The following is a 27,194-nucleotide window of genomic DNA, read 5'->3' as shown; positions in this document are numbered from 1 at the left end:
AAGTCTCCCTCTTTAAACCTTTAACCTCCCCGAAAGAGTGGGGAGAAACACAAACGTTTGATCCTGTTAAGAGCCTTTAAGAGAGACTCGAGAAAAATCCGCAAGCGTACCACGTCGGTCATTCAGGTGGTCAGACCAGTGGCTCTGGGGAGGGCCCTCAATGGACCCCCTGTTTCTCCACACCACCCCCTCCCCAAACCACTGAAGGTGCTAGATCCCACAGGAATGGAGTCCCATTGCACTGTGTTGGTCCAATTACTGGTGCAAGAGCCCGGGGGGGGGTATGTATGTGTCATCATGCTATTCGACTGCAAGAAGCATCATCGCCACCGAGTTTCCGCCCCCCAACTGAGACAGACACACTGGATTGGGAGAAGGAACCCTGGCCAATTTTGCCCAAGGGGGGGGGTGCAGAGTCCAATTGCAACCCCGCTCTCCCATTTCTCGCCCCCAATCGACGAGGGCGGTGGAACCTGGGACCTCCCCACGTGCCTGCGATTGGCTGCCAAACCAAGTGGGGGGTGGGGTTGGTGGAGAGGGGAGGCAGTATAACTGCAACCCCAACCACCCCCCCTCCCCCCCAACCCCACCATTCCTGGACTTGACCAACATGCCAACCAGGATTAGGGAATTCCCAGGAAGTGTGTGTGTGTGGGGAGGGGGTTGGGGGGTAGAGCAGAAATGGGGAAGGAGGTCACAGTGAGGTGAGGGGGTCACAGCACAGAGACTCCATTTGGCTTCGCCTCACGACCCCTGGATTTCCCAGGCCCATCTTGGCCTCCGTCCTAGTTGACGGGACTGAACCCAGGCTAACCTCTGGCACCACCCCCCCCCAACACCACCCTCCCCGTTGCCACTGGCGACCACAGGCCCACTCCGCCGCGGGGCAGCCTGACCGAAGGGTAGGGCAGTTTGGGGCGGTTTTCCTCGGCGCCTCACCTGAAGGCTAGTGACAGTGAGGCGACGGGAGTCGTCCGACGGGGAGGCCACCGGGACGATGAACGGGCTGTCGGGAATGTGGTCATCGTTGAACTTGATAGACACCTCGTAGTCCCCTGCGGAGAGACAGGGGAAGGTGGGGGGGGGGGGGAAAAAAAGGAGAGAGAGAGAGAGAGGGAGAGTCGTAAACAGAACAGACTGTGCCATGACCCCTCACCCCTCCATGACCTCCCCCCACCAATGACCTCTCCCATTGCCGCCACCCCCCCGACTCAACCTTAGTAGAGAGTTCAGAATCAACGGAGTGAAGACATTTATCAGTCCTCAATGGCCGACCCCTTATCCTGAGACTGACACCCCCCCCCCTGGTTCTGGACTCCCCAGCCTGGGGGGAAACATCCTCCCTGCATCTACCCTGTCAATCCCCCTCAAGAATCTTGTATGACTCAATGAGATCACCTCTCGTTCTTCCAAAATGAGAGAATATCGGCCAAGTCTGCTCAATCTCTCCTCATTAGGACAATCCCCCCCCCCCCATCCCAGGAATCAAGTCTGGTGAACCTTCGCTGCACGCCCTCTATGGCAAGTATATCGTTCCTTAGGTAAGGAGACCCAAACTGTGCACAGTACTCCAGGTGCGGTCTCACCAGGGCCCGATATAATTGCAAGACGACGTCTTTACTCTTGTAATAAAGGCCAACATACCATTTCTGAATGGCTTGCTGTATCTGCATGTTAACTTTCAATGATGGGTGTCCTTGTACACCCAGGTCCCTCTGAAAACAGACATCTCCCAATCTCACTACTTAACACTCTGCTTTTCTATCTTTCCCTGGAGAACGGCGGAGAACTTCACATTTCCCTACATTAAACTCCACTTGCCACCTGCTTGCCCACTCAATCTATCGATATCCCTTTGCAGGCTCTTGCTGTTCAACTTACTGTACCCCACCTAGCTTTGTATCGTCAGCAAATTTGGAGAAGTTACACTCGGTCCCTTCATCCAAATCATGGATATAGATTGTGAATAGCTGGGGCCCCAGCACAGATCCCTGTGGTACCCCACTAGTTACATTCTGCCAACCTGAAATGTCCTGTTTATTCCCACTCTTGTCTGTTAACCAACCCGTATCCATGCAAGCATATTACCCACAATCCCTAATTTTGCTGTTGAATGCCTTCTGAAAGTCTAAATATATCACATCCACTGGTTCCCCCTTATCTATTCTACTAGTTACAACCTCAAAAAACTCCAACAGATTTAAAGGCCAAGGTACCATTTGCTTTCTTAATTGAGCATTGGTACCTCACTAGCGACAGCCTGCTAACCCCAAAACCTCCCCAGCCTGGGGGGTGGGCGCAGTGCCAAAGCCACCCAGTAACCATGTGTACTCACCGGGCTCCTGCACAATGTACGACACACCACACGAACCGTCTTTCCGATCCTCAAAGGCAATCTCGGCTTTGCTGGGCCCCTCGACCGCTATCGACAAGCCACCAGCTCCCGCCTCACGGGTCCAGATACTGAACTCGGCTAGAGAGAGGCAGAGGAGACAGAGACAGAGACATTGAAGTCAGTCACACCCCACCGGAATTTGAGCACAGGGAGTCACATCCCATCCAGACCCCCAATGGACCCTTGGAGCACTCTGGGATCTGGGCAAGCAGGGATTATAGTCTCGAGGGACAACTTTTAACCTGCTTTTCCCACCACTGGCTTCAAGTGGTCCATCAGCTCCAACAACACTCGAGAAGCTCGACACCATCCAGGACAAAGCAGCCCCGCTCGATGGGTCACGCTACCCACCACCTTCAACACTCACTCCCTCCACCACCGGCGCACCGTGGCTGCAGTGTGCACCGTCCACAAGATGCACCACGGCAAATCGCCAAGGCTTCTTCGGCAGCACCTCCCAAACCCACGACCTCTACCCACCTAGAAGGTCAAGGGCAGCAGGTCCATGGGAACACCACCTCCACGTTCCCCTCCCAGTCAGACACCATCCCTCGACTTGGAAATATAAAATCGGCCGTTCCTCCATCGTCGCTGGGTCACAATCCTGGAACTCCCTCCCTAACAGCACTGTGGGAGCACCTTCACCACACGGACTGCAGCGGTTCAAGAAGGAGGCTCACCACCTTCTCAAGGGATGGGCAATTGCCAGGCCTTGCCCACAACACACGAACCAAATGAACAGTCGGGCGTAAGGTGCCTACCTGGTAGCCCGGCCTCTGCCCGCTCCAATCCAGGACCTCCAGCCCTCACTTTGTGAGCGCCTCCTTCGCCCAGAGGCCCCACGGTGAATTGGAAGGGGCTGCCCGGCACGTGCTGGCCCCGGTACTTGACGCTGACGGTGTGGATGCCCGTCTCGGACGGCACGAAGCGGATGCAGTAGGTGTGGTTCTCGCCCTCCATTATCTCCGCGTCGTGGATTTTGCCGGAAGGACTCGTCACCTGGGCCGTCATGTCCCCGACGTTAATTTCTGAAGCGGGGTGGGTGGGAGAGAGAGAAAGAGAAAGAGCGTTTCAATCCACCGTCCCCCTCCTCCGACCCCCCCACCCCACAGGAGGAGGCCGGGACCAGAACCACGGGGTCAGAGGTCAGAGATTCATTAGAGGTCAAAATTGTAGCAGAAAGACAGGAAGGGAGAAGAGAACAGGAAGGAGGAAAAAAAAGGCAAAGGAAAGACTTGCATTTACATAGCCCCTTTCACAACCACCGGACCTCTCAAAGCACATTACAGCCAATGAAGTACTCGTGGAGTGTAGTCACTGTTATAATTGTGGGAAATAGATGGAGGAACCTGCACTTATAAAGCACCTTTAACATCATAAAACATCTCAAGGCGCTTCCACAGGAGTGTTACGAGCCCGAGCCATGTGAGGAGATATTAGGGACAGGTGACCAAAAGCTGGGTCAAAGAGGTCGGTGTTAAGGAGCGTCTTATAGGTAGAGAGGTGGAGAGGTTTAGGGAGGGAGTTCCAGAGCTTGGGGCCCAGGCAGCTGAAGGCACGGCCACCAATGGAAGAGATGGAGGGGTGTAGGGGGGGGTTCACAGAGATGGAGGGGTGTAGGGGGCAGAGGTCGATTCCGATCCCAATTCGGACAAACATGTGACAGACATTCTATTGGCCGGGAAGGGTTGGGAGAGGTGCCGAGGTGGGTCTTTCTGCCCTGGTTGTGGGAAATGCACTTAGCCCCACCCTGCCCCTTTCCCCAATCCCAAGAGCAAGTCATCCCCATTACCTGGAATCTTGAGACTGAGATCGCATTGGCTGCCGACGTTGGCCACCGAGGCAGCTCTCCTCCTGCGGGTGATGCTCTCCTTCACACGCCCCTCGCCGGTCACCTTGACCGTGAAGGGGCTTCCTGCAGACACAAAACGAGGAGAGAGAGAGTCACCAATTGCTTTGGATGGGGGATCAAGCACAATGGAAGATGGTTGTGGTGGTTGGAGGTCAATCATCCCAGCCCCAGGACATCGCTGCAGGAGCTCCTCAGGGCAGTGTCCTCGGCCCAACCATCTTCAGTTGCTTCATCAATGACCTTCCCTCCATCAGAAGGTCAGAAGTGGGGATGTTCGCTGATGACTGCACAGTGTTCACTTCCATTCACAACTCCAGATAATGGAGCAGTCCGTGCCCGCATACAGCAAGACCTGGACAACATTCAGGCTTGGGCTGATAAGCGGCAAGTAACATTTGCACCATGCCACATACAGCAAGACCTGGACAACATTCAGGCTTGGGCTGATAAGCGGCAAGTAACATTCGCACCATACAAGTGCCAGGCAATGACTATCTCCAACAAGCGAGAGTCTAACCACCGCCCCTTGATATTCAACAGCATTACCATCACCGAATCCCCCCCACCATTAACATCCTGGGGGTCACCATTGACCAGAAACTTCACTGGACCAGACACAAACAAGTGGCCACAAGAGCGGGTCAGAGGCTGGGTATTCTATGGCCAGTGTCTCACCTCCCGACTCCCCAAAGCCTCTCCACCATCGACAACCCACAAGTCAGGAGTGTGATGGAACACTCCCCACTTGCCTGGGTGAGTTGCAGCTCCAACAACACTCGAGAAGCTCGACACCATCCAGGACAAAGCAGCCCCGCTCGATGGGCCACGCTCCCCACCACCTTCAACACTCACTCCCTCCACCACCGGCGCACCGTGGCTGCAGTGTGCACCGTCCACAAGATGCACCGCGGCAACTCGCCAAGGCTTCTTCGGCAGCACCTCCCAAACCCGCGACCTCTACCGCCTAGAAGGTCAAGGGCAGCAGGTCCATGGGAACACCACCCCCTCCACGTTCCCCTCCCAGTCACACACACACACACCATCCCTCGACTTGGAAATATATCGGCCGTTCCTCCATCGTCGCTGGGTCACAATCCATTCGGCCCCTCATGCCTGCCTGCTCCGCCATTCAACAGGATCGCGGCTGATCGACTTCAACTCAACTTTCCCCGCCCGATCCCTCCATTCCTCGAGACTGCAAAAATATCTTGACCTCAGCCTTGAATATATTGAGACTGAGCCTCCACAGCCCTCGGGCAGAGAATTCCAAGGATTCACCAACCTCCGACTGAAGAAATTCCTCCTCATCAGTCCTAAATGGCCGACTCCTTATCCGGAGACTGTGACCCCCCTGGTTCCAGACTCCCCAGCCTGGGAGGAAACACCCTGTCAATCCCCCTCAGAATCTTGTCTGTTTCAATGGGACCACCGCTCATTGTAAACTCGTGTATCGGCCCATTCTACACAATCTCCCATAAGACCAGCCCCCTCATCCCAAGAATCAACCAAGCGAACCTCCATTACACCGCCTCCAAGGCAAGTATATCCTGTCTTCGATAAGGAGACCAAAACTGTTCGCAGTACTCCAGGTGTGGTCTCACCAAGGCCCTGTAGAGTTGTAGCAGGACTTCTTTACTCTTTTGCTCCAACCCCCTTGCAATAACGAACATTTCACTGGCCTTCCTTATTGCTTGCTGTAGCTGTGTGTTAACTTTCACTTGATCAGCTCTGCTGGACAGGGCCACATTGTCCGCATGTCCCCGACACGAGACTCCCAAAGCAAGCACTCCAGTCGGAACTCCTTCACGGCAAACGAGCCAAAAGGTGGGCAGAGGAAACGTTACAAGGGACCAGCCTCAAAGCCTCCCTGATAAAGTGCAACACCCCCACCGACACCTGGGAGTCCCTGGGCCCAAAGACCAGTCCGCCCCAAGTGGAGGAAGTGCATCCGGGAGGGCGCTGAGCACCTCGAGTCTCGTCGCCGAGAGCGTGCAGAAACCAAGCGCAGGCAGCGGAAGGAGCGTGCGGCAAACCAGTCCCACCCTCCCCTTCCCTCAACCACTGTCTGTCCCACCTGTGACAGGGACTGTGGTTCCCATATTGGACTGTTCAGCCACCTAAAGGACTCGTTAAGAGTAGAAGCAAGTCTTCCTCGATTCCGAGGGACTGCCCGTGATGGTGTGTGGGGTGATTGACAGCCGCTCCGGCCAGTGAATGAGAGTGGAGGGAGCCACCCAAACGCTGCCAGCGCGCGCACACACACACACAGACACCAAATTGCTGTTGGCGGGTACTGGTAAGCCTAAGCTTGGTGTGACCTCCCGTGGTCTGGGAAATTCGGTTTCGGCACTGGTCAGGTCACGAGTGTGCCAGACCAGAGAGGTCCAACCTGTACCTCTTTTTTCTTTAATTTATTCATTCAGGATGAGTGGTGTGTGAGAACAGTGTCTGCAAAGGGATATAGATAGTGAATGGACAGTAAGGTGGCACACAGTTTAATGTGAGGTTATTCAATTTGCTAGGAAGGAGAGAGAAATATCTCCAAATTGTGAAGCTTTTAATTATTGCCGTTCAGAAACATTTGGGTGCCCTCGTGTGAGAAACACCATTATAGGCAGTCCCTCGGAATCAAAGACTTGCTTCCACTCTGAACGAGTCCTTGGGTGGCTGAACAGTCCAATACGGGAACCACAGTCCCTGTCACAGGTGGGACAGACAGTGGTTGAGGGAAGGGGAGGGTGGGACTGGTTTGCCGCACGCTCCTTCCGCTGCCTGCGCTTGGTTTCTGCACGCTCTCGGCGACGAGACTCGAGGTGTTCAGCGCCCTCCCGGATGCACTTCCTCCACTTAGGGCGGACTGGTCTTTGGGCCCAGGGACTCCCAGGTGTCGGTGGGGGATGTTGCACTTTATCAGGGAGGCTTTGAGGGTAGTCCCTTGTAACGTTTCCTCTGCCCACCTTTGGCTCGTTTGTCCGTGAAGGAGTTCCGAGTAGAGCGCTCGCTTTGGGGAGTCTCGTGTCTGAGGGACATGCGGACAATGTGGCCCTGCCCAGCAGAGCTGGTCGAGTGTGGTCAGTGCTTCGATGCTGGGGATGTTGGGCCTGATAGAGGACGCCAACGTTGGTGCGTCTGTCCTCCCAGGGGATTTGTAGGATCTTGCGGAGACAGCGTTGGTGGTATTTCTCCAGAGACTTGGTCTCTACTGTACATGGTCCATGTCGGAGCCATACAGGAGGGCGGGTATCACTACAGCCCTGTAGACTGCACACACACACACAGACTGATGCTGCTCCCAGCCAATCACACCACACAAGCAACCCACTTTCTGAAACACTCTTTAAAGTTACAACCCCACGACAGATTGCAATACTCAAAAAAAAATACATTTCAACCCTCCTCTCCCTCAGGCCCAACTAATGTCGAACCACGAAAGTTTCCAAACCAGAGAGGTCCAAATTGCAGGGGTCACGGCTGGGTGGTCATCGTACCTGGTACGTGCTGGTCGGCAAACTTGATGTTGATGATGTAGTTCCCGGGCTCGGTTGGGCAGTAGGTCACTTTGCAGTTGCCGTTCTCCAGCTCCTCCGTGCTGATATCCACCTTGCTCGGCCCCTCAATGGACAGGCCCAAACCACCGTGACCTAGCAAGAAACAAGACTCTTCAGTACACAACCCAAAAAGCCAGGACCGACAATCGAATCGCCTCTGCTCGACTAAAACTGCATCCGCCACCCGACGGCCCAGCCATTTAGTCCACCTATATTTTAGAAGAACGAGGGGTGCTCTCATTGAAACATATTTACGAAAGGATATACTTGCTTTGGAGGCAGTTCAGAGAAGGTTCACTCGGCTGATTCTGGAGATGAGGGGGGTTGACTTATGAGGAAAGGTTGAGGAGGTTGGGCCTCTACTCATTGGAATTCAGAAGAATGAGAGGTGATCTTATCGAAACATATAAGATTACAAGGGGGCTTGACAAAGTGGATGCAGAGAGGATGTTTCCACTGATGGGGGAGACTAGAACTAGGGGGCATGGTCTTCGTTTTAAATAGACAGCCCCTTATTCTGAGATGAGGAGGAATTTCTTCTGAGGGTTGCAAATCCGTGGAATTCGCTGCCCCAGAGAGCTGTGGAAGCCAGGACATTGAATAAATTTAAGACAGAGATCGACAGTTTCTTGAACGATAAGGAGATAAGGAGGCGGGCAGGGAAGTGGAGCTGAGTCCATGAATGGCCGACTCCTGCTCCCATTCATGTTCTCCTGGCCAGCCTCCCAACTTCCACCTGAATAAGCTGAAGCTTATGGTGGAACTCGGCTGCCCCAGTGTCCAAACTCGCACCGAGTCCCGCTCACCCATCACGCCCTGTGTCCTAACTCGCACAGAGTCCCACTCACCCATCACCCCGTGCTCACTGCCCCGTGTCCTAACTCGCACAGAGTCCCACTCGCCCATCACCCCGTGTCCTAACTCGCACCCAGTCCCACTCACCCATCACCCCGTGCTCACTGACCCCGTGTCCTAACTCGCACCGAGTCCCACTCACCCATCACCCCGTGTGCTCACTGACCCAGTGTCCTAACTCGCACAGAGTCCCACTCGCCCATCACCCCGTGTCCTAACTCGCACCGAGTCCCGCTCACCCATCACCCCCTGTGCTCACTGACCTACATTGGTTCCCGGTCTGGCAACACCCTCTGGGTGAAGAATTTCCCCCTCAAAACCCCCCCCCCCCCCCCCCCAATTACTTTCAATCTCTGCCCCCTGGTTGTTGACCCCTCTGCCAAGGGAAACAGGTCCGTCCTATCCACTCTATCCAGGCCCCTCATCATTTTTATACCCCTCAATCAGGTCTCCCCTCAGCCTCCTCTGATCCAAATAAAACAACCCCAGCCTCTCCAATTTCTCATCGCCAAAAATAGTCCGATCGGGATGGGTACTAACGATGTTACGGGTGTATGCTTATACTATAACTAGTGTTATACGGGTACATCGTCCAAAATCCAAATCCTCGGGACCGAATCCGTGCCGGGTTTTGAGCAGCAAGGTCCAAAATCCGGCACGGATTACGGATTCCAGACTGGGATTGTCTGGTCTGAAATCCGGAATCCTCGACCGGATTTTGCCTCAAAAACATCCAGTTTCTGGACAATCCCGGTTTGGGGAGTTCTGGATTCAGCATGTTGCACTGGTGTTCCGTCTTAAAACTCGGACTCAACTCCAATTATGTCCCCACCAGAAAGTCGGCCACATTTTCCCCCACGCACTTACCGGCTTCTCTGGTGTCGATGGTAAAGTCGGCAGGTTCGAAGGTCTGGGCCTCGGTGAGGCCTGGCCCAGTCACCCTCACCCTGCTTGCATCTCCCACCTCCGACTGGTTGATCATGATGGTGATGGGGCTGTTGGCAATGTGGCGTCCATTCTTCTTGATGTTGACTAGGTGCTCCCCAATCTCCTTCGGGATAAATGAGATCCCTGCAGAAAACACAAAAAAAACCATCACTAAGAGAACACAGCCCATCAATAAGGGCAGACACTGCCTCCAGTGCACTAGTGCAGCCTTCGGCCGCCTGAGGAAGAGAGTGTTCGAAGACCGGGCCCTCAAATCTCCCACCAAGCTCATGGTCTACAGGGCTGCAGTGATACCCGCCCTCCTGTATGGCTCAGAGACATGGACCATGTACAGTAGACACCTCAAGTCGCTGGAGAAATACCACCAACGCTGTCGCCGCAAGATCCTGCAAATCCCCTGGGAGGACAGACGCACCAACGTTAGCGTCCTCGACCAGGCCCAACATCACCAAACACTGACCACACTCGACCAGCTCCGCTGGGCAGGGCCACATTGTCCGCATGACCGACAAGACTCCCAAAGCAAGCGCTCTGCTCAACTCCTACACGGCAAGTGAGCCAAAGGTGGGCAGAGGAAACGTTTCAAGGAGCGTGCGGCAAACCAGTCCCACCCACCCTTTCCCTCAACCACTGTCTGTCACAGGTGGGACAGAGACTAATTCCCATATTGGACTGTTCAGTCACCTGACAACTCTGAGTGGAAGCAAGTCTTCCTCGATTCTGAGGGACTGCCTATGGTGACACAACCCTTGGAATTCCTCACCTGGTAGTGTAGCACGGGACCATTTGCATATCGGTTGAGGAGACCCCTGTACAAACATTGAGGGGCCTGGATATAGTGGATAGCAAGGGCCCCTTTCCCTTGGAGGGGTCTATTACGAGGGAGCATAGTTTTAAGGTGGTTGGTGGAAGGTTGAGAGGATTTGAGGGGGGGCTTCTTTATGCAGAGGGTTGTGGGATCTGGAACTCGCTGCCTGGAAGAGTGGTGGATGCAGAAACCCTCACCACTTTTAAGAGATGGTTGGATGGGCACTTAAATTGCAGTAACCTGCAGGGTTACGGACCTAGAGCTGGTAATTGGGATTAGACTGGATGACCTTTTGTTGGACGGCGCAGATATAATGGTAAGTACTGCAGGGAATTGAATACGGCCAGGGTGATCTCCTGGACTAGTGTCGATCGCCTGGGTGGGTTGGAGGGGAATTTTCCCAGATTTTTTTCTCCCTAAATTGGCCTGGGTTTTTAATCAGATTTTTGCTTCTCCCAGGAGATCACACAGCTCCGGTTGGGGTGGAGTGTAGAATGTTTCAGTATAAGGGGTGTTGCAGTTATGTGGGGCGGACTGGTTGGGCTGGGTGCTCTTTGCCTTTCCGCCATTGTTCATGGGTTTATATGTAACCTTCAGGGCTGCTGACCGAGGGCCGTGCGGCTCTTTGTCGGCCGGTGTGGACACGATGGGCCGGAATGGCCTCCTTCTGCGCTGTAAATGTCTAAACAGTTTATAAAACAAAACTGGTGCACCTCCAGAGGGTTAGAACAAGGTGAGCAGTGTAAACAAATCTAAAATGGTAGTTATGTTCAGAATAACTCCACAAGACAGCGTTGTAAGCTCAAACCATTGTGACCTGGTCTCTAATGTAACTCGAGTGGAGAAGCATCCTGGTGAATCACCTTTTATACCCGCTTGCCCAGGGTGCAAAGGTGCCCCTTAGGTCTCCCACTGGTGCGCCCCCTGGTGGCAAGTCTTACATACACAGACCAGTCGTCAGGCCCCAGAGTCCAGTCCCCCACTTCAAAGCCTCAAGCTTCAACCCCAGCTTCTCACCATCCAACATAACTAGGAGCAGGAGTCGGCCATTTGGCCCCTCGAGCCTGCTCCGCCATTCGAGATCGCGGCTGATCTGATCTTGGCCTCAACTCCACTCACCTCAAGTCGCTGGAGAAATACCACCAACGATGTCTCCGCAAGATCCTGCAAATCCCCCGGGAGGACAGACGCACCAACGTTAGCGTCCTCGACCAGGCCAACATCCCCAGCATCGAAGCACTGACCACACTCGACCAGCTCCGCTGGGCAGGGCCACATTGTCCGCATGCCCCCCCGACACGAGACTCCCAAAGCAAGCGCTCTACTCGGAACTCCTTCACGGGCAAACGAGCCAAAGGTGGGCAGAGGAAACGTTACAAGGGACCACCCACAAAGCCTCCCTGATAAAGTTCAGCATCCCCACCGACACCTGGGAGTCCCTGGCCAAAGACCAGTCCGCCCTAAGTGGAGGAAGTGCATCCAGGAAGGCGCTGAGCACCTCGGGTCTCGTCGCCGAGAGCGTGCAGAAACCAAGCGCAGGCAGCGGAAGGAGCGTGCGGCAAACCAGTCCCACCCTCCCTTTCCTCAACCACTGTCTATCCCACCTGTGATTCTCGTATTGGACTGTTCAGCCACCTAAGGACTCGTGTTAAGAGTGGAAGCAAGTCTTCCTCGATTCCAAAGGACTAGATGGGCCCCAAATGGACAATTCTCCGCCATATCTTACCGATATTCCCATCGCGCAGTCGCTTCAGCAGGCAGGATTCCTCCCGGCCAGAGGGGGCGATGACTGTGGCAGCCACCTGGCTCAGGTCGGTCTCACTGATGTCCAGCGGTATGTCAGTCGATGAGCCAACTTTCAGTTGAGACATTCGCATCGAGTCGTCGCCTGGTCGGAGGGGGAGGGGGGGGGGGTTTGGGTGGAAGGGAGCAAAGTCAAGACAACGGTTCACAGCCCTGCACGCTAAAGCAGTCATTGGGTGCCCAACAACTTGCATTCATATAGCACCTTCAACATCCCAAGGAACGCCACAGGAGTATTACAATTTGACCCACGCAAGTAGAAATTAGCGCAGGTGACCAAAAGCATAACCAGAGAAGGAGGTTTTAAGGAATGTCTTGAAGGAAGGAGGGGTAGAGAAGTGGAGAGGTTTAAGGAGAGAGTTCCAGAGCTTGGGGCCCCAGACAACAGAAGACACGGCCACCGATGGTTAGAATCAGGGATGCTCAGGAGGGCACAATTCGAGCAGAGATATCTCCGGGGGGAGGCACGGAGGGAGCATTAGGTGCTGGAGGAGGTTACAAAGATTGGGAGGGGGTATAGGCCCAGAGGGATTTATAAACCAGGATGAGAATTTTGAAAGTGAGGCGTTGCTTAACTGGGAGCCAATGTCAGTCGGCGAGCACAGAGGGCGATGGGTGAGTGGGACTCGGTGCGAGTTAGGACACGGGGCACAGGGGGTGATGGGTGAGCGGGACTCGGTGCGAGTTAGGACACGGGGCACAGGGGGTGATGGGTGAGCGGGACTCGGTGCGAGTTAGGACACGGGGCAGTGAGCACAGGGGGCGATGTGAGAGTGGGACTCGGTGCGAGTTAGGACACGGGGCAGCCGAGTTTTGGAACACCGAGTTTGCACGTGTTGAACTTGGGAGACCAGCCAGGAGTGCACTGGAATAGTCAAGTCTGGGAGGTAACCAGCTGTCACCAACATGATGTTTCCACCACAGATTTGCCGTAAGTCAGCCCGGCCCCCGAGGTTGTAGAGGGGAGGGGGGAGGTGGGTTCACCTCCCCCGGTCGAAGAGCTCGCTACAGCCACCTTGAGGCAGCCAGAGTGTACTACAAGAGGCGCAGCACAGGGGAAAAGAAAACAACGTTCGAGGTTGTGTGGGGGCTTCAAGGAGGAACACGCCAGTGGACCAATGGTGGGGGGGCAAGAGGTCACATGTCAAAACCACCAGGAATTCGGCCTACCACAGCCCTGCGAGGCCGACTGCGAACAGCAAGATCCCACCAACGCAGTCCTGCTACAACTGTACAGGGCATGATCACGGCTGATCATTCCCTCAGTACCCCTTCCCTGCTTTCTCTCCATACCCCTCAATCCCTTTAGCTGTGAGGGCCACATCTTATTAGAAACGTATAAGATTCCAAGGGGGCTTTGACAGGTTAGATGGAGAGAGGATGTTTCCCCTCGTGGGGGGGGGGGAATCTAGAACTAGGGGACACAGTCTCAGAATAAGGGGCCGCCCATTTAAGATGGAGATGGAGGAATTTCTTCTGGTGAATCTGTGGAATTCTCTGCCCCAGAGAGCTGTGGGGGCTGGGTCATTGAATATATTTAAGGTGGAGAGACACAGATTTTTGAGCGATAAGGGAGTGAAGGGTTATGGGGAGCGGGCGGGGAAGTGGAGCCGAGTCCATGATCGGATCAGCCGTGATCGTATTGAATGGCGGGGCAGGCTCGAGGGGCCGAATCCTGCTCCCAGCTGTGACGTTATGTGGTTATTAACTGCAGACTGTACATTGCTCAGTGCAGGCCCGGGGAGTGCCAGCCCAGGTAAACGGCAGAGGTCCGAGAGGAAGTCAAACCCCATCGAACGTCAGCAGGGGAAGGAGGGAAAGCGCGAGGAGCCGATGACAGACCTGGCGATATCAGAGTGGCGAGATGCCTGCCTACCGGTGATCTTGGAGATGAAGGGGCTGCCCGGGATGTGCTTGTCGTTGTATTTGACCAGGATGTTGTAGTCTCCCGGGAGCACGGGCAGGTAAGAGACAGTGCACGTCCCATCCTTGTTGTCGGTACAGCTGATGTCAGCTTTGGACGGGCCCTCAATCGCCAAGGCCAGGCCACCTGGGGAGGAGGGGAAATCATCGAGAGAGACACACAGACGTTAAAAACTCCGCAAACTCGAGATACCCAGTGAGCGAGTTAGCATGAAGCCAGGAGGAATAGAGACACTCACCCTCCCCAGCATCTTTGGTGTCCACGGTAAAGACTGCTGGTTTGTTTACCATGCCATGGATCAGACCTGGGCCGTAAGCATTAACATGACCGCTGTTCACAAAGTCGACATAGAACTGAAGAGGACTGCCTGAGAAATCAGAAAACACACACAGCTCAAAACCAATCGCCAACACTCTATAGTTACCCCCTCAGACATTCTCAAGATACTCGATTGGCTGTGGAACGGTTTAAGTGCGGTCACTGTTGTAATGTGGGGAAACGCCAATTTGCGCACAGCAAGCTCCCACAAACAGCAATGTGATAATGACCCAGATCATCTCTGTTTTAGTGATGTCGGTTGAGGGATAAATATTGACCCCAGGGAGAACACCCCTGCCCTTGCAATAGTGGCCATGGGATCTTTTGCATCCACCCGAGGGGGCAGACAAGGCATCAGTTGAACGTCTCAACTGAAAGTGCTCAGTACCGCCCCATCGACATCGCAGTGCGGCACTCCCTCAACACCGCCCCTCCGACAGCGCAGTGCGGCGCTCCCTCAGCACCACCCCTCCGACATTGCAGCGCTCCCTCAGTACCGCCCCTCCGACATCGCAGTGCGGCTCTCCCTCAGCACCGCCCCTCCGACAGCGCAGTGCGGCACTCCCTCAACACCGCCCCTCCGACATCGCAGTGCGGCGCTCCCTCAGTACCGCCCCTCCGACAGCGCAGCGCTCCCTCAGCACCGCCCCTCCGACAGCGCAGTGCGGCGCTCCCTCAGCACCACCCCTCCGACATCGCAGTGCGGCGCTCCCTCAGTACCGCCCCTCCGACAGCGCAGCGCTCCCTCAGCACCGCCCCTCCGACAGCGCAGTGCGGCGCTGGGTGAGTCAGCCTAGATTATGTGCCTACATCTGTAGACTGGGGCTCAAACCAACCACCTTCCGACTCAGGTGGTCAAGGGACCGACCCACCTGAACCAGGGCCAAACCCCATTGGTCCAAACGGACCTGAATGTCCCTACGGTGATATCCCGGGCAGACCTGGAGATCCCCCCCCCTCCCATGGATCTTGGAGAATGTAATCAGAGATGCTCTTTCCACCAGACCAGGAATTGCAGCTCAACCAAGTCGGACCATGGGCATCTCACCTGGAATGTGGTTTCCATCGTACTTGATGCCCATCTCGTGCAAACCCACCTCAGTGGGGGCGAACTTGACCGTCACTGTGCCATCCTTGTTATCAACAATATCTGGCTTGGCTTTCTTGCCCGATGGCATGAGGACCTCACCTGGAATCATAGTCACAGAAGTTTACAAGCATGAAAAGGAGGCCATTCCGGCCCATCGTGTCCACGCCGGCCGACCAAGAGCTACCCGGCCTAATCCCACTTTCCCGCTCTGGGTCCGTAGCCCTGTAGGTTACGGCACTTCAAGCTGCACATCCAAATGTGGTGAGGGTTTCTGCCTCTACCGCCCTTTCAGGCCGTGAGTTCCACCCCAGACCCCCACCGCCCTCTGGGTGAAGACATTTCCCCTCTAAACCGCTCCCCAATTACTTTAAATCTATGCCCCCAGTTGTTGCCTCTCTGCCAAGGGAAATAGGTCTGTCCGATCCACTCTAACCAGGCCCCTCATCATTTTATACACCTCAATCAGGTCTCCCTCAGCCTCCTCTGTTCCAAAGAAAACAACCCCAGCCAATCCAATCTTTCCTCATCGCCAAGATGCTCCAGTCCAGGCAACATCCTGGTAAATCTCCTCTGCAATCACATCTTTCCTGTAATGACATGACCAGAACTGCATGCAGTACTCGAGCAGTGGCCTAACCAGTGTTTTATACAGTTCAAGCATAACTGTATTTCACGCCTCGACCAATAAAAGGCAAGTATTCCGTGTGCCTTCTTAACCACCTTATCTACCTGGCCTGCTACCTTCAGGGATCTGTGAACCTGCACTCCAAGGTCCCTTTGTTCCTCTACCCCTCAGTATCCGACCATTTAATGTGTATTCCCTCGCCTGGTTAGCCCTCCCCAAATGCATTAGCTCACCTGGAGTGGGAAGAGGGGCCATTAGCCACCTGCATTAGTCCCCACCATTTGAGATTTAACCCAAACACAGCCTGTGGTGATCCTAACCCCCCCCTCCATCCCAACACAACATTGGCAAAAAGCCAATAACCAAAAATATGAGTGGGGAGTTGGGCCAATTGACCCTTGGCCCATCACATCTCAATATTCATTCCCCAGTCCCAATCTGACCTCTGTCTCTTACACTGCCCCAACGAAGCTCAAGAACAGCACCTCATCTTTCGTTTCGGCACTTCACTCAAGAACGCAAGAAATAGGAGCAGGAGTCGGCCATTTGGCCCCTTGAGCCTGCTCCGCCATTCAATAATGTTATTTATGCAATAAAAGGTTCAAGCTGAGTACTGTTTAACTGAACAAGGTGCAACTTGTCTCCCGCTTTATTTAGGCCCAAAGTGCCTGACTCTCAAAATGGCTGGCCTTTTATACCAGAGCAGCACCTTGTGCGTGCTGTTTAGTGGCCTCCAACAATGATGCCATCTGGTGGCTACAAACTGAATGTACATGCATAACAAATAAGATCACGGCTGATCTGATCTTGGCCTCAATCCCACTTCCCCATAAACCCTTCACTCCATTATTCAAAATCTATCTCCACCTTAAATATATTCAGTGACCCAGCCTCCACAGCTCTCTGGGGCAGAGAATTCCACAGATTCACCAGAAGAAATTCCTCCTCATCTCCCGTCTTAAAATGGGTGACTCCTTATTCTGAGACTCCCTAGTTCTAGATTCCACCCACAAGGGGAAACATTCCCTTTGCATCTACCCGGTCAAACCCCCTCAGAATCTTACACGTTTCAAAAAGGATCACCTCTCATTCTTCTAAACTCCAATGAGTACAGGCTCAACCTTTCATAAGTCAACCCCCCTCATCTCAGGAATCAACCGAGTGAACGTTCTCTGAACTGCCTCCAATGCAAGTGTATCCCTCCGTAAATAAGGAGACCAAAACTGCACGCAGTACTCCAGGTGTGGCCTCACCAATACCCTGTATAACTGGAGCAAGACTTCCCTGCTTTTATACTCCATCTCCTTTGCAATAAAGGGCAAGATTCCATTGGCCTTCCTGATCACTTGCTGTACCTGCATACTAACCTTTTGTGTTTCATGCACAAGTACCCCCAGGTCAGTCCCATGTGAACCGTTTGAAGATGGACACTAGACCCTCACCTGTTATCTCTCCCTTCTTGATGGGGAAAGGGATCACCAGGTCAAAAGGTCGGAGGTCAGCCACATCCATGCCATTGACACCGAGGGGTCGATCTGTCGCCTATGGGGGGGGGGGGGGAAACGGAGAAGGGAGAACACACAATAGGGTCAAGTTTGCAAACTGAGCTGTTTGGAGGGGGGGGTGGGGTTGGCCACGATCCCACTCACCGATCTATTCAATGTGTACACGAGGGGGGGCGGGGGTTCATCACAAACCAGGCACCATCAGGAATAACCCAGCTTCTCCAGGCAACCCACCCACCCCGTTCCCATTGGGCTGACCCAAATCTGGTTCTTCAGATAGGGATGTCGGGTTTCGGGATGCAACCCCTACAACACCTCCAGCTCTCTGTGGCCATGGCCCACCAAACCAGATATATATGTTTCAAGAAACCTCTTGGAGGAAAGGGAGGCGCAGGAGGGGTTTAGGCAGGGAGGTCCAGAGCTTGGGGCCCAGGCAACAGAAGGCACGGCTGCCGATGGTGGAGCGATTATAATCAGGGGATGCTCAAGAGGTCAGAATTAGAGGAGCACAGACATCTGGGGGGGGGGGGGGGGGGGGGTGTTTGTAGGAGGTTACAGAGATGGGAAGGGGTTGTGGAGCTGGAGGAAGTTAGAGATAGGGAGGGGTTGTGAGGGTGGGAAGATACGAGATAGGGAGAGGGGGGCGAGGGGCATGATAAGGATGAGAATTTTGAAAGTGCAGAAACCGGGAGCCAATGTGGGGCAGCGAGCACAGAGGGTGATGGGTGAGCGGGACTCGGTGCGAGTTAGGACACAGGGCAACCGAGTTTTGGATTACCTCGAGTTTACAGAGTGTAGGATGTGGGAGGCCAGCCAGGAGCACAGCATGTTGGAAGAGTCAAGTCTGGAGGGGGCAGAGGCATGGAGGAGGGCTTCAGCAAAATTTCAACCCAATACCCACAAGCATCTCCATCGCCCCCCCCAGGATAGAAGCCTTGTCTGGAATGGTCAAGATATCTTTGGATGTTTCCTGGTGCATGGAATGGTGAATGTTTCCCCCAGTACCACATGCAGCCCACACAATAGACCAAACGACAACCGACATGTAAACACAGACACACGGGCTTCACAAAAGCCAAGGAAAAAATATATGGCGGACGTCTTGAGACACACACAAAAGCAGGCAAAATGGACACCATGTCAAAGGCTAGCTACATAAAGCCCCAGACAGGTAAGAGCGGGGGCAGCCAATGATGGCATGATCATCCTGGAATTCGGTAACCTTAAGAAATTTAGCTCCCTCTACACTGCCCCATCAAACACTCCCAGGGCAGGTACTGCACGGGGTTAGATACAGAGCAAAGTTCCCTCTACACTGTCCCATCAAACACTCCCAGGGCAGGTATAGCACTGGGTTAGATACAGGGTAAAGCTCCCTCTACACTGTCCCATCAAACACCCAGGGCAGGTACAGCACTGGGTTAGATACAGGGTAAAGCTCCCTCTACACTGTCCCATCAAACACTCCCAGGGCAGGTACAGCACGGGGGTAGATACAGGGTAAAGCTCCCTCTACACTGTCCCATCAAACACTCCCAGGGCAGGTACAGTGGGTTAGATACAGAGTAAAGCTCCCTCTACACTGTCCTAACCCGGTGTCTTCGCCCCCTCCCCATCAAAACCCTACGAGAAGCCACATTAGAAGGAACTGAAGGACATCTCTACACACGACTGCAGCCCATCACCCCACTGCCTGGTATCTCCCGCCCCCTTGGGACAGAGCCCTTGGGAAACGTGCTGCTCGAAAGCGCAGTGGAAGCAGATTCAATGGCAACTTTCTAAAGGGGAAAGTGGATAAATACTTTAGGAAGGGGGAGGAAGTGTGCTGGTTTTTGTGGAGCGGGACTAATGAGAGCTCGTTGACGGAGCCTGCACACAGACCCGATGGGCCAAAAATGATGGACTCTTGTGCCACACCGTTCCACAATTGAATCAGACATTTACAGCGCGGGAGGAGGCCATTCCGGCCCATCGTGTCCTCACCGGCCGACCAAAAGCTACCCGGCCTCATCCCACTTTCCCGCTCTGGGTCCGTAGCCCTGTAGGTTACGGCACTTCAAGCTGCACATCCAAATGTGGTGAGGGTTTCTGCCTCTACCGCCCTTTCAGGCCATGAGTTCCACCCCAGACCCCCACCACCCTCTGAGTGAAGACATTTCCCCTCAAATCCCCTCTAAAACCTCCCCCCCAATTACTTTCAATCTCTGCCCCCTGGTTGTTGACCCCTCTGCCAAGGGAACAGTTCCGTCCTATCCACTCTATCCAGGCCCCTCATCATTTTATACACCTCAATCAGGTCTCCCCTCAGCCTCCTCTGTTCCAAGGAAAACCCAGCCTATCCAATCTTTCCTCATCGCTAAAATCCTCCCGTCCCGGCAACATCCTGGTAAATCTCCTCTGCACCCTCCAGTGCGGTCACATCCTTCCTGTAATGTGGTGACCAGAACTGCACGCAGTACTCCAGCTGTGGCCTAACCAGTGTTTTACACAGTTCAAGCATAACCTCCCTGCTCTTGTATTCTATGCCTCGTCCAATATAAAAAGGCAAGTATTCCATAAGCCTTCTTGGGCCAGCGTCCTCCAAAACCCACCCTCCCCCCCCCCCCCACCGACACACTCTCTCCCTCCTGCCCCCTTCGAGAACTGCCAAGTTTCCCAAATTCCAGGATGGTGCAGGATTAGACGGGACTGATCGGTTGCCAAGACGACGGAATGATGAAAGTCAGGTACCCAGCCATAAGTGGGTGCCATTCGTTGCTGGGCGATCTGCTGCTGGGCGATCTGATCCCCTTCAGTCGCCTGTTAGGGGCAAACGAGAAGTTAGAGACCAAGCGGGTTTATCCTAGCCCCCACCCCCCACTAACTGCACAGAGCACTGACTTACCCACCCCACCATGGCTTGCCCAGACAGTCCCAGAATGCTTCACCACCAGCCCCCCTCCCCAACCTGCAGCCCACCCACCCTCCCAGTCCCACAAACCCCATCGACCCCGCCTCCATCCAATCCCCCAGCCCATGGAGCAGACCCCAAGCCAGCCAAGAGCAGCAAGAACCAGCCACCCCCGCCCAAAATCCCAATCGATAGACCAGACCAGAACCCCCCACAAACACGTGACGGTCACGGAGATCAGAGGCTGGGTACGGGCCGGAGCCAGCGTCCGGTCAATCACAGACCCGCTATGACCGCCGAGCCGATACGAAGTGACCCCCCCCCCCCTCGACCGAAATCCAATGCTTTCCCCCTCCGGTCCCAAGGGCACAAGTTCCCCGGCAACTACCCCACGGCCGCTTGGTGACCCATCGCCAGCCAGGGTGGGCTTCCAGCAACCCCCCCCACCCCAACACCCCAGAGACCCCGCAGTTGAAGCCCAAGCAGCGCACCCCCCCCCCCCCCCCCAACCCCACTCACCGTGACCTGGAAGGGGCTGTTGGGAATATGCTCCCCGCCAAAGCGCACGCAGATGACGTATTTGCCGGGCTGCGGCGCGGTGTAGAATATGTCGAAAGTGCCGTCCGCATTCTCCACCACGTCAACGTCGACCTCTGAGCCGTCCGGCGTGCAAACCGTGCAAGTCACCTTTCCCTTGCCCGCCGCCTTGGCGTCCACCGTGATCACCGTCTCTTCCCCGATCTGGATGGTCGGACCAATACCCGCACCTGGAGTTTCCCCAAAGACACAAGTAAAAGGAGAGACACACACACACACACACAGAAAAGAGACAGACTTGAGACTGGGCGCAACTCCACCGAGCCAGACGAGGTCAAGAAACATTCACAATGTAAAGTTACTGGAAATTATGGTTCGCACTTGCGATCTCGGTAGGCAGCGAGTGAGGAGGTCTGTCCGTCAAGGGCAACCCTTCCCATCCATTTCCAACACCCGCGCCCCCACCCCCCCCCCAAAACCAGCAGTGTCAAATCCCAACGGAGGACATGATGCCGTGGACCTTCCCAACCCAGGATGCCCTTAAAGTCAGCAAAAACATACCCTCCATATAGGAAGTGGCTCGATTGGACAATGGCACCCATTGAAATAGTTGGGTTACACACCAAAAAAAAAAAAAAGTGTTTGAAACACAAACCAACAATCCCTTATGGGCATCGACCCCATTCCCCCCCCCACCCCCATTTTGCCAAGTGCCCATGTATGTGGACGCCATGGAGTTGGGACCATGAGGAACCCCGCCCAGTTTAGTCTGGGGTGTGTGGCGGGGGGGGAAGAATGTAGCCCAAACAAGACAACCCCACTCACTTCCCCCTGCCCCCCCATCCCCCCCACAAAAAGCAAGCCCCTCCCCCTCCCACCCTTTTACCTAGTTCACTTGGAACGTGATCTCACCCCCTCGGCCTACCGAGATCACCGAGACCAGTCTCAAACTCGAGCATCCAATCAGCAACATGCGACATGGCCAAAGAAAGCACCACCGAATCACAGCGTACAGTCTTGTGGGGTGGCAAGCACATTCGAGAACAGCCAATGGCAGCAGGGGAGGGCGGGGGCAAGGACTCCAAACCCAGCAACCACTTGGAGACAGCACCGCCCGGCTTTAGAAGAATCCGGAAGCTGAATTTCTCCGGGGGGGGGGGGGGGGTGGGGGGAACCACGATCAATCAGAACTCGACCCAAATGTGGGCCACGGCCCCAGCCATCTTGCCCTCAAAATTGGCCTGACACTGGAATTCAGACCCATCAATAAACACACCCTTCCAGAAGTTTGCCTCAGTGCCAAAGCTAGTCAGCGATAGGCTGCATCGAGCACAGGACTTCAAATGACTACTGGTCTAACTGGGCCTAATCCCGCCTTCAAAGATTAGAATTAGGAGCAGGAGTAGGCCATTCGGCCCCTCGAGCCTGCTCCGCCATTTAATACGATCATGGCTGATCCGATCATGGACTCAGCTCCACTTCCCTGCCCGCCCCCTTATCCCCTTATCGGTTAAGAAACTGTCTATCTCAGTCTTAAATTTATTCAATGTCCCGGCTTCCACAGCTCTCTGAGGCAGCGAATTCCACAGATTTACAACCCTCAGAGAAGAAATTCCACCTCATCTCAGTTTTAAATGGGCGGCCCCTTATTCTAAGACCATGCCCCCTAGTTCTAGTCTCCCCCATCAGTGGAAACATCCCTTCTGCATCCACCTTGTCGAGCCCCCTCATAGTCTGATACGTTTCCATAAGATCACCTCTCATTCTTCTGAGCTCCAATGAGTAGAGGCCCAACCTCCAACCTTTCCTCAAGTCAACCCCCTCATCCCCGGAATCGACCGAGTGAACTTTCTCTGAACTGCCAATACCCAAAAATCTCGATCTCAGCCTTGAATAGACTCAACGACTGAGCTTCCACGACCCTCTGGGGCAGAGAATTCCAAAGAGTCACCCCCCCCCTCCGAGTGAAGAAATTCCTCCTCATCTCCGTCCTAAATGGCCGACCCCTTATCCTGAGACTGTGTGACCCCCCCCGGTTCTAGACTCCCCAGCCCAGGGGGAAAACACCCACCCCGTCAAGCCCTGAAAGAATCGTGACTGTTTCAATGAGATCATCTCTCGTTCTTCTAAACCATCGGCCTAGTCTGCTCAATCTCTCCTCATTAGGAGGATCGCCCCCATAACAGGAATCAGTCTGGTGAAGCCTTGATGCCAAATCGCAACCTGGTTGGGGGAAGGAACAGAGTTCGTTTTGTAGGGGGCAGGAGGGAGAAAAAAAAAAAAAGGATCTATTCACACCCCAGGCCCGAGATGGCAGTATGACTCCAAGCAGTTACGAAGAGGAGCATCCTTGAACAAGGGCAGAGACGCATGTATACACACACACACACACAAACCATCTCTAAAAGCAGTCCTAGCATCAGCTCCATCCAGCCCAGTCAGTCCCGAGCCCTCGTGACCACAGAACTCATGCATTCAATGTCCGGATGAGTTAGTGTGGCCAAGCCAGTGACCGTATCAAGTCTCCACGAGATGGCAAATGACAATTGATAGTTGGACTTCAAAAAAAAAAAAAACCTTTGCTTGGATGGCTGTCGAAATCCCAGCCCGATGCCCCCCCAAGGTTGAATAGTGGCCCTTTTTTCCTTCCCGCACACCCATCCCCCCTCATCCACCAGCGATGGAGCAAAGGGCTACACACCCAGAAAAGGGAGAGGGGTGTGGGGTATATCAGTGTTACAGTGAGGGCTGTGGGGTATATCCGTGTTAGTGATTCCTCTGGCGAGAGAGAGTCATCATAGGCTGTCCCTCGGAATCGAGGAAGACTTGCTTCCACTCTTAACACGAGTTCTTGGGTGGCTGAACAGTCCAATACGGGAACCACAGTCCCTGTCACAGGTGGGACAGACAGTGGTTGAGGGAAGGGGTGGGTGGGACTGGTTTGCCGCACGCTCCTTCCGCTGCCTGCGCTTGGTTTCTGCACGCTCTCGGCGACGAGACTCGAGGTGCTCAGCGCCCTCCCGGATGCACTTCCTCCACTTAGGGTGGACTGGTCTTTGGCCGGGGACTCCCAGGTGTCGGTGGGGATGTCGCACTTTATCAGGGAGGGGTGTCCCTGTAAAGTTTCCTCTGCCCACCTGGGATTCGCTTGCCATGTCGGAGTTCAGAGTAGAGCGCTTGCTTTGGGAATCTCGCGTCTGGAATGCGGACAATGTGGAGAGAGAGTGCGCTCCTGGTGGAGCTACAGGGCCCCAGCAATCCACTCCACCCCCAAAACACCATAAACCTCAACACTCGGAGATGTTCAACTACACGAGTTTGGGGGAGTTACACAATAGGAGCAGGAGTCGGCCATTCGGCCCCTCAAGCCTGCTCCACCATTCAATAAGATCACAGCCGATCAATCTCAACTCCACTTTCCCCCAGATTCCTGTGGCAAGACTGCCCAGCCAATCCCATGTTGCTCTTGTATTCTCAAAAAAAAAAGGGTCACGAGCAGAACCCTTGGCCTAACCCCCTCACTTTCCCCTCCTTCGAGATACAACAGAGGAACAAGGGCCATCGGCCTAGCTGGCAGAGACCTTGGCCTGTGTGGCTCAGTAGCATTTACCACCATCAGGGGCAGGTGTTGACATTTAAAGCCACCACCAGGCCGGGGGGGGGGGGGGGGGGGGGGGGGGGGGGGGAGAACATACCCCTTGCCCCCCCCTTTTTAAAAAAAAAAAAGAGGGACAGTCTCAGTTCTGGCGACATGTGAAAGAGAAACTTCTTTCACTGTGGAGCACACAAACATTGTTTGCGGAGGAGGGGGGGGAGGAGAAGGAAAGAGATTTAAAAGCTATTAAACGGACGGACACTGGCCAGGCCTTTTGTGATTGGGCCGTTGCTGTTCACAGTATGTCAGTCAACGAACATATTTAAATTTGTAGTTTTTAAATTGTAAGTTAAATATTTTTACTAAAGGTGCCCAACGGGGCAAAAACAAAATGGCCGAACAAAATGGAGGACGGTTGCTTAGCAACCGAAGAACTCGGCAATACAACGCTCGTTGAGACATTGCTGTGATCCGCACAAGCTCACAAATAAATACTTAATTATTGTACTTTAAGAGGTTAAGGAAGGGAAGGGGGCGGGGGGGGGTAAGAATAAAATCTTTAAACAGGCAATCCAAGCAAGCAGCTTACCTAACCCGTGACCTCCGATTGACACTGAGGTGAAAGGGCAGAGAGCAAGGAAAGGTCAAGTGAGATACAAGGAAACTGTGCTCAACATAAAAAAATGCATTTTTAAAAAAAAAAACAAGTGTGCAGCAAACAGCAAATGTGTACATTAAAAGGAATGGGGGTGGGGGCTTTAATTGGAGTGATGGTGTGTGTCGGAGAGGAACCTGTGGCATTGCCCACTCACCTGTCACTGTGCACTTGCTGGCATCGCCCGTGGGGAGGGCCCGGATGCGGTAGGGGGAGTAGGGGATTTCGTCACCGCCATATTTGATGAGGATGGTGTAGCGGCCAGTCATGGCTGGGATGTAGGAGACGGTGTAGGTCCCGTCCTGGTTGTCGCGAATGTTGGCCTTCTTGGGCTTGCCCTCCGGGTCCTGCGATTGAAGGGTGGAAACAGGTTCAGTCGGACGAGGGAAAACAGACAAAAAGAGAGAGTCGAGGGGTTGGAGGACACAGTGCACCCGCCCAATGGCACGCGCTTGAACGGCCCGACAGAACTCGAGTCATGCCAGGATTGAGCCGAGGATCAGCGGGTCGCCTGGAGGTCAGAGGGCGGTGGATTCGAGCCCCCACGACACACAGACTCTCGGTCCTGCGATCCAGGTGGACGAGGGAGCGCCGCACTACAACAGTCGCCGACTGAGTGAAGCGTTTGACGTCCAGAGGGAAAATGAGGGGGGGGGCGCCTTTCTCTACTTGGGACTTCAGCCCGGGGAGTGACTCACTGTGATTTGAACTGCCAACAGCCCCTCCCCGGCGTCCTTGGCGTCGATGGTGAACTCCACGGGGAGGCTCGCTGGCACGCCCATCGTGTTGAGGCCTGGCCCGCTGGCCTTGACTTTGCTGGCATCGTGAGTGGGCAACACCTTCACCTTGAAGGGGCTGAAAAAACAAATAATTCACACCAGGGTCGAAGAGCAGTTCTGCAACCAGAGTCATTGAGTCACAAACAGTACGACGCAGGAGGCCATTCGGCTGAGCGTTTTCCCGCTGGCCGACCGACCGAGAGCCATCCCGGCCTAATCTCACTCTGGGTCCGTAGCCCTGTAGGTTACGGTACTTCGAGCGCATATCCAAATGTGAGGGTTTCTGCCTCTACCCCCCTTTCAGGCAGTGAGTTCCACCCCAGACCCCCACCAACCTCTGGGTGAAGACATTTCCTCTCAAAACTCCTCTTCTTCTCCTCTCCCCCCCCCCCCCCCCCCAATTACTTGAAATCTGTGCCCCCTGCTTGTTGACCCCTCTGCCAAGGGAAAACAGGTCCGTCCTATCCACTCGATCCAGGCCCCTCAATCTAGGAGGCCGAGGGCCGACCTCTCTTGCAAAGAAAATAACCCAGCCTATCCAATCTTTCCTCAGAAATAGCTGCCCCACCCAGCCCGGAGATTCTCCACGCTGGCAAGTTTAGGGAGGGAGTTCGAGCTTGGGGCCCAGGCGGCTGAAGGCACGGCCGCCAATTGAAACATAGAAACATAGAAAATAGGTGCAAGAGTAGGCCATTCGGCCCTTCGAGCCTGCACCACCATTCAATGAGTTCATGGCTGAACATGCAACTTCAGTACCCCATTCCTGCTTTCTCGCCATACCCCTTGATCCCCCGAGTAGTAAGGACTTCATCTAACTCCTTTTTGAATATTTGTGAATTGGCCTCAACAACTTTGTGGTAGAGAATTCCACAGGTTCACAACTCTGTTTCTCCTCATCTCGGTCCTAAATGGCTTACCCCTTATCCTTCGACTGTGACTCCTGGTTCTGGACTTCCCCAACATCAGGAACATTCTTCCTGCATCTAACCTGTCTAAACCCATCAGAATTTTAAATGTTTCTATGAGGTCCCCTCTCATTCTTCTGAACTCCAGTGAATACAAGCCCA

General features: G+C 54.3%; 1 protein-coding gene across 5 annotated transcripts in view; it reads right to left on the bottom strand.

Annotated features, from left to right (window-relative positions):
• The window catches only part of LOC139251691 (filamin-A-like), a 121,868-nt gene that overhangs the window by 10,072 nt on the left and 84,602 nt on the right, over window positions 1-27,194 (bottom strand). For 2 of the 5 annotated variants that reach the window (XM_070873258.1, XM_070873262.1), the window contains 16 exons: window positions 26,047-26,203; window positions 25,506-25,695; window positions 25,283-25,306; window positions 21,081-21,328; window positions 20,402-20,470; window positions 17,609-17,708; window positions 15,500-15,640; window positions 14,372-14,500; window positions 14,086-14,259; window positions 12,133-12,294; window positions 9,518-9,721; window positions 7,736-7,888; window positions 4,188-4,310; window positions 3,157-3,423; window positions 2,336-2,473; window positions 940-1,055 (listed from right to left, as the gene is read on the bottom strand). In XM_070873258.1, coding sequence (XP_070729359.1) covers window positions 940-1,055; window positions 2,336-2,473; window positions 3,157-3,423; window positions 4,188-4,310; window positions 7,736-7,888; window positions 9,518-9,721; window positions 12,133-12,294; window positions 14,086-14,259; window positions 14,372-14,500; window positions 15,500-15,640; window positions 17,609-17,708; window positions 20,402-20,470; window positions 21,081-21,328; window positions 25,283-25,306; window positions 25,506-25,695; window positions 26,047-26,203 — 2,395 coding nt within the window. The remainder of the gene's footprint in view (window positions 1-939; window positions 1,056-2,335; window positions 2,474-3,156; window positions 3,424-4,187; window positions 4,311-7,735; window positions 7,889-9,517; window positions 9,722-12,132; window positions 12,295-14,085; window positions 14,260-14,371; window positions 14,501-15,499; window positions 15,641-17,608; window positions 17,709-20,401; window positions 20,471-21,080; window positions 21,329-25,282; window positions 25,307-25,505; window positions 25,696-26,046; window positions 26,204-27,194) is intronic. The other 3 variants (XM_070873260.1, XM_070873259.1, XM_070873261.1) reach the window with 3 other exon arrangements.

This window comes from Pristiophorus japonicus, unplaced genomic scaffold, assembly GCF_044704955.1.
Source record: "Pristiophorus japonicus isolate sPriJap1 unplaced genomic scaffold, sPriJap1.hap1 HAP1_SCAFFOLD_432, whole genome shotgun sequence".
In the NCBI taxonomy this organism is placed as follows: domain Eukaryota; kingdom Metazoa; phylum Chordata; class Chondrichthyes; family Pristiophoridae; genus Pristiophorus; species Pristiophorus japonicus.
Note: the sequence above shows the minus strand (reverse complement) of the source record. Positions and strands in the feature narration are given on the sequence as shown.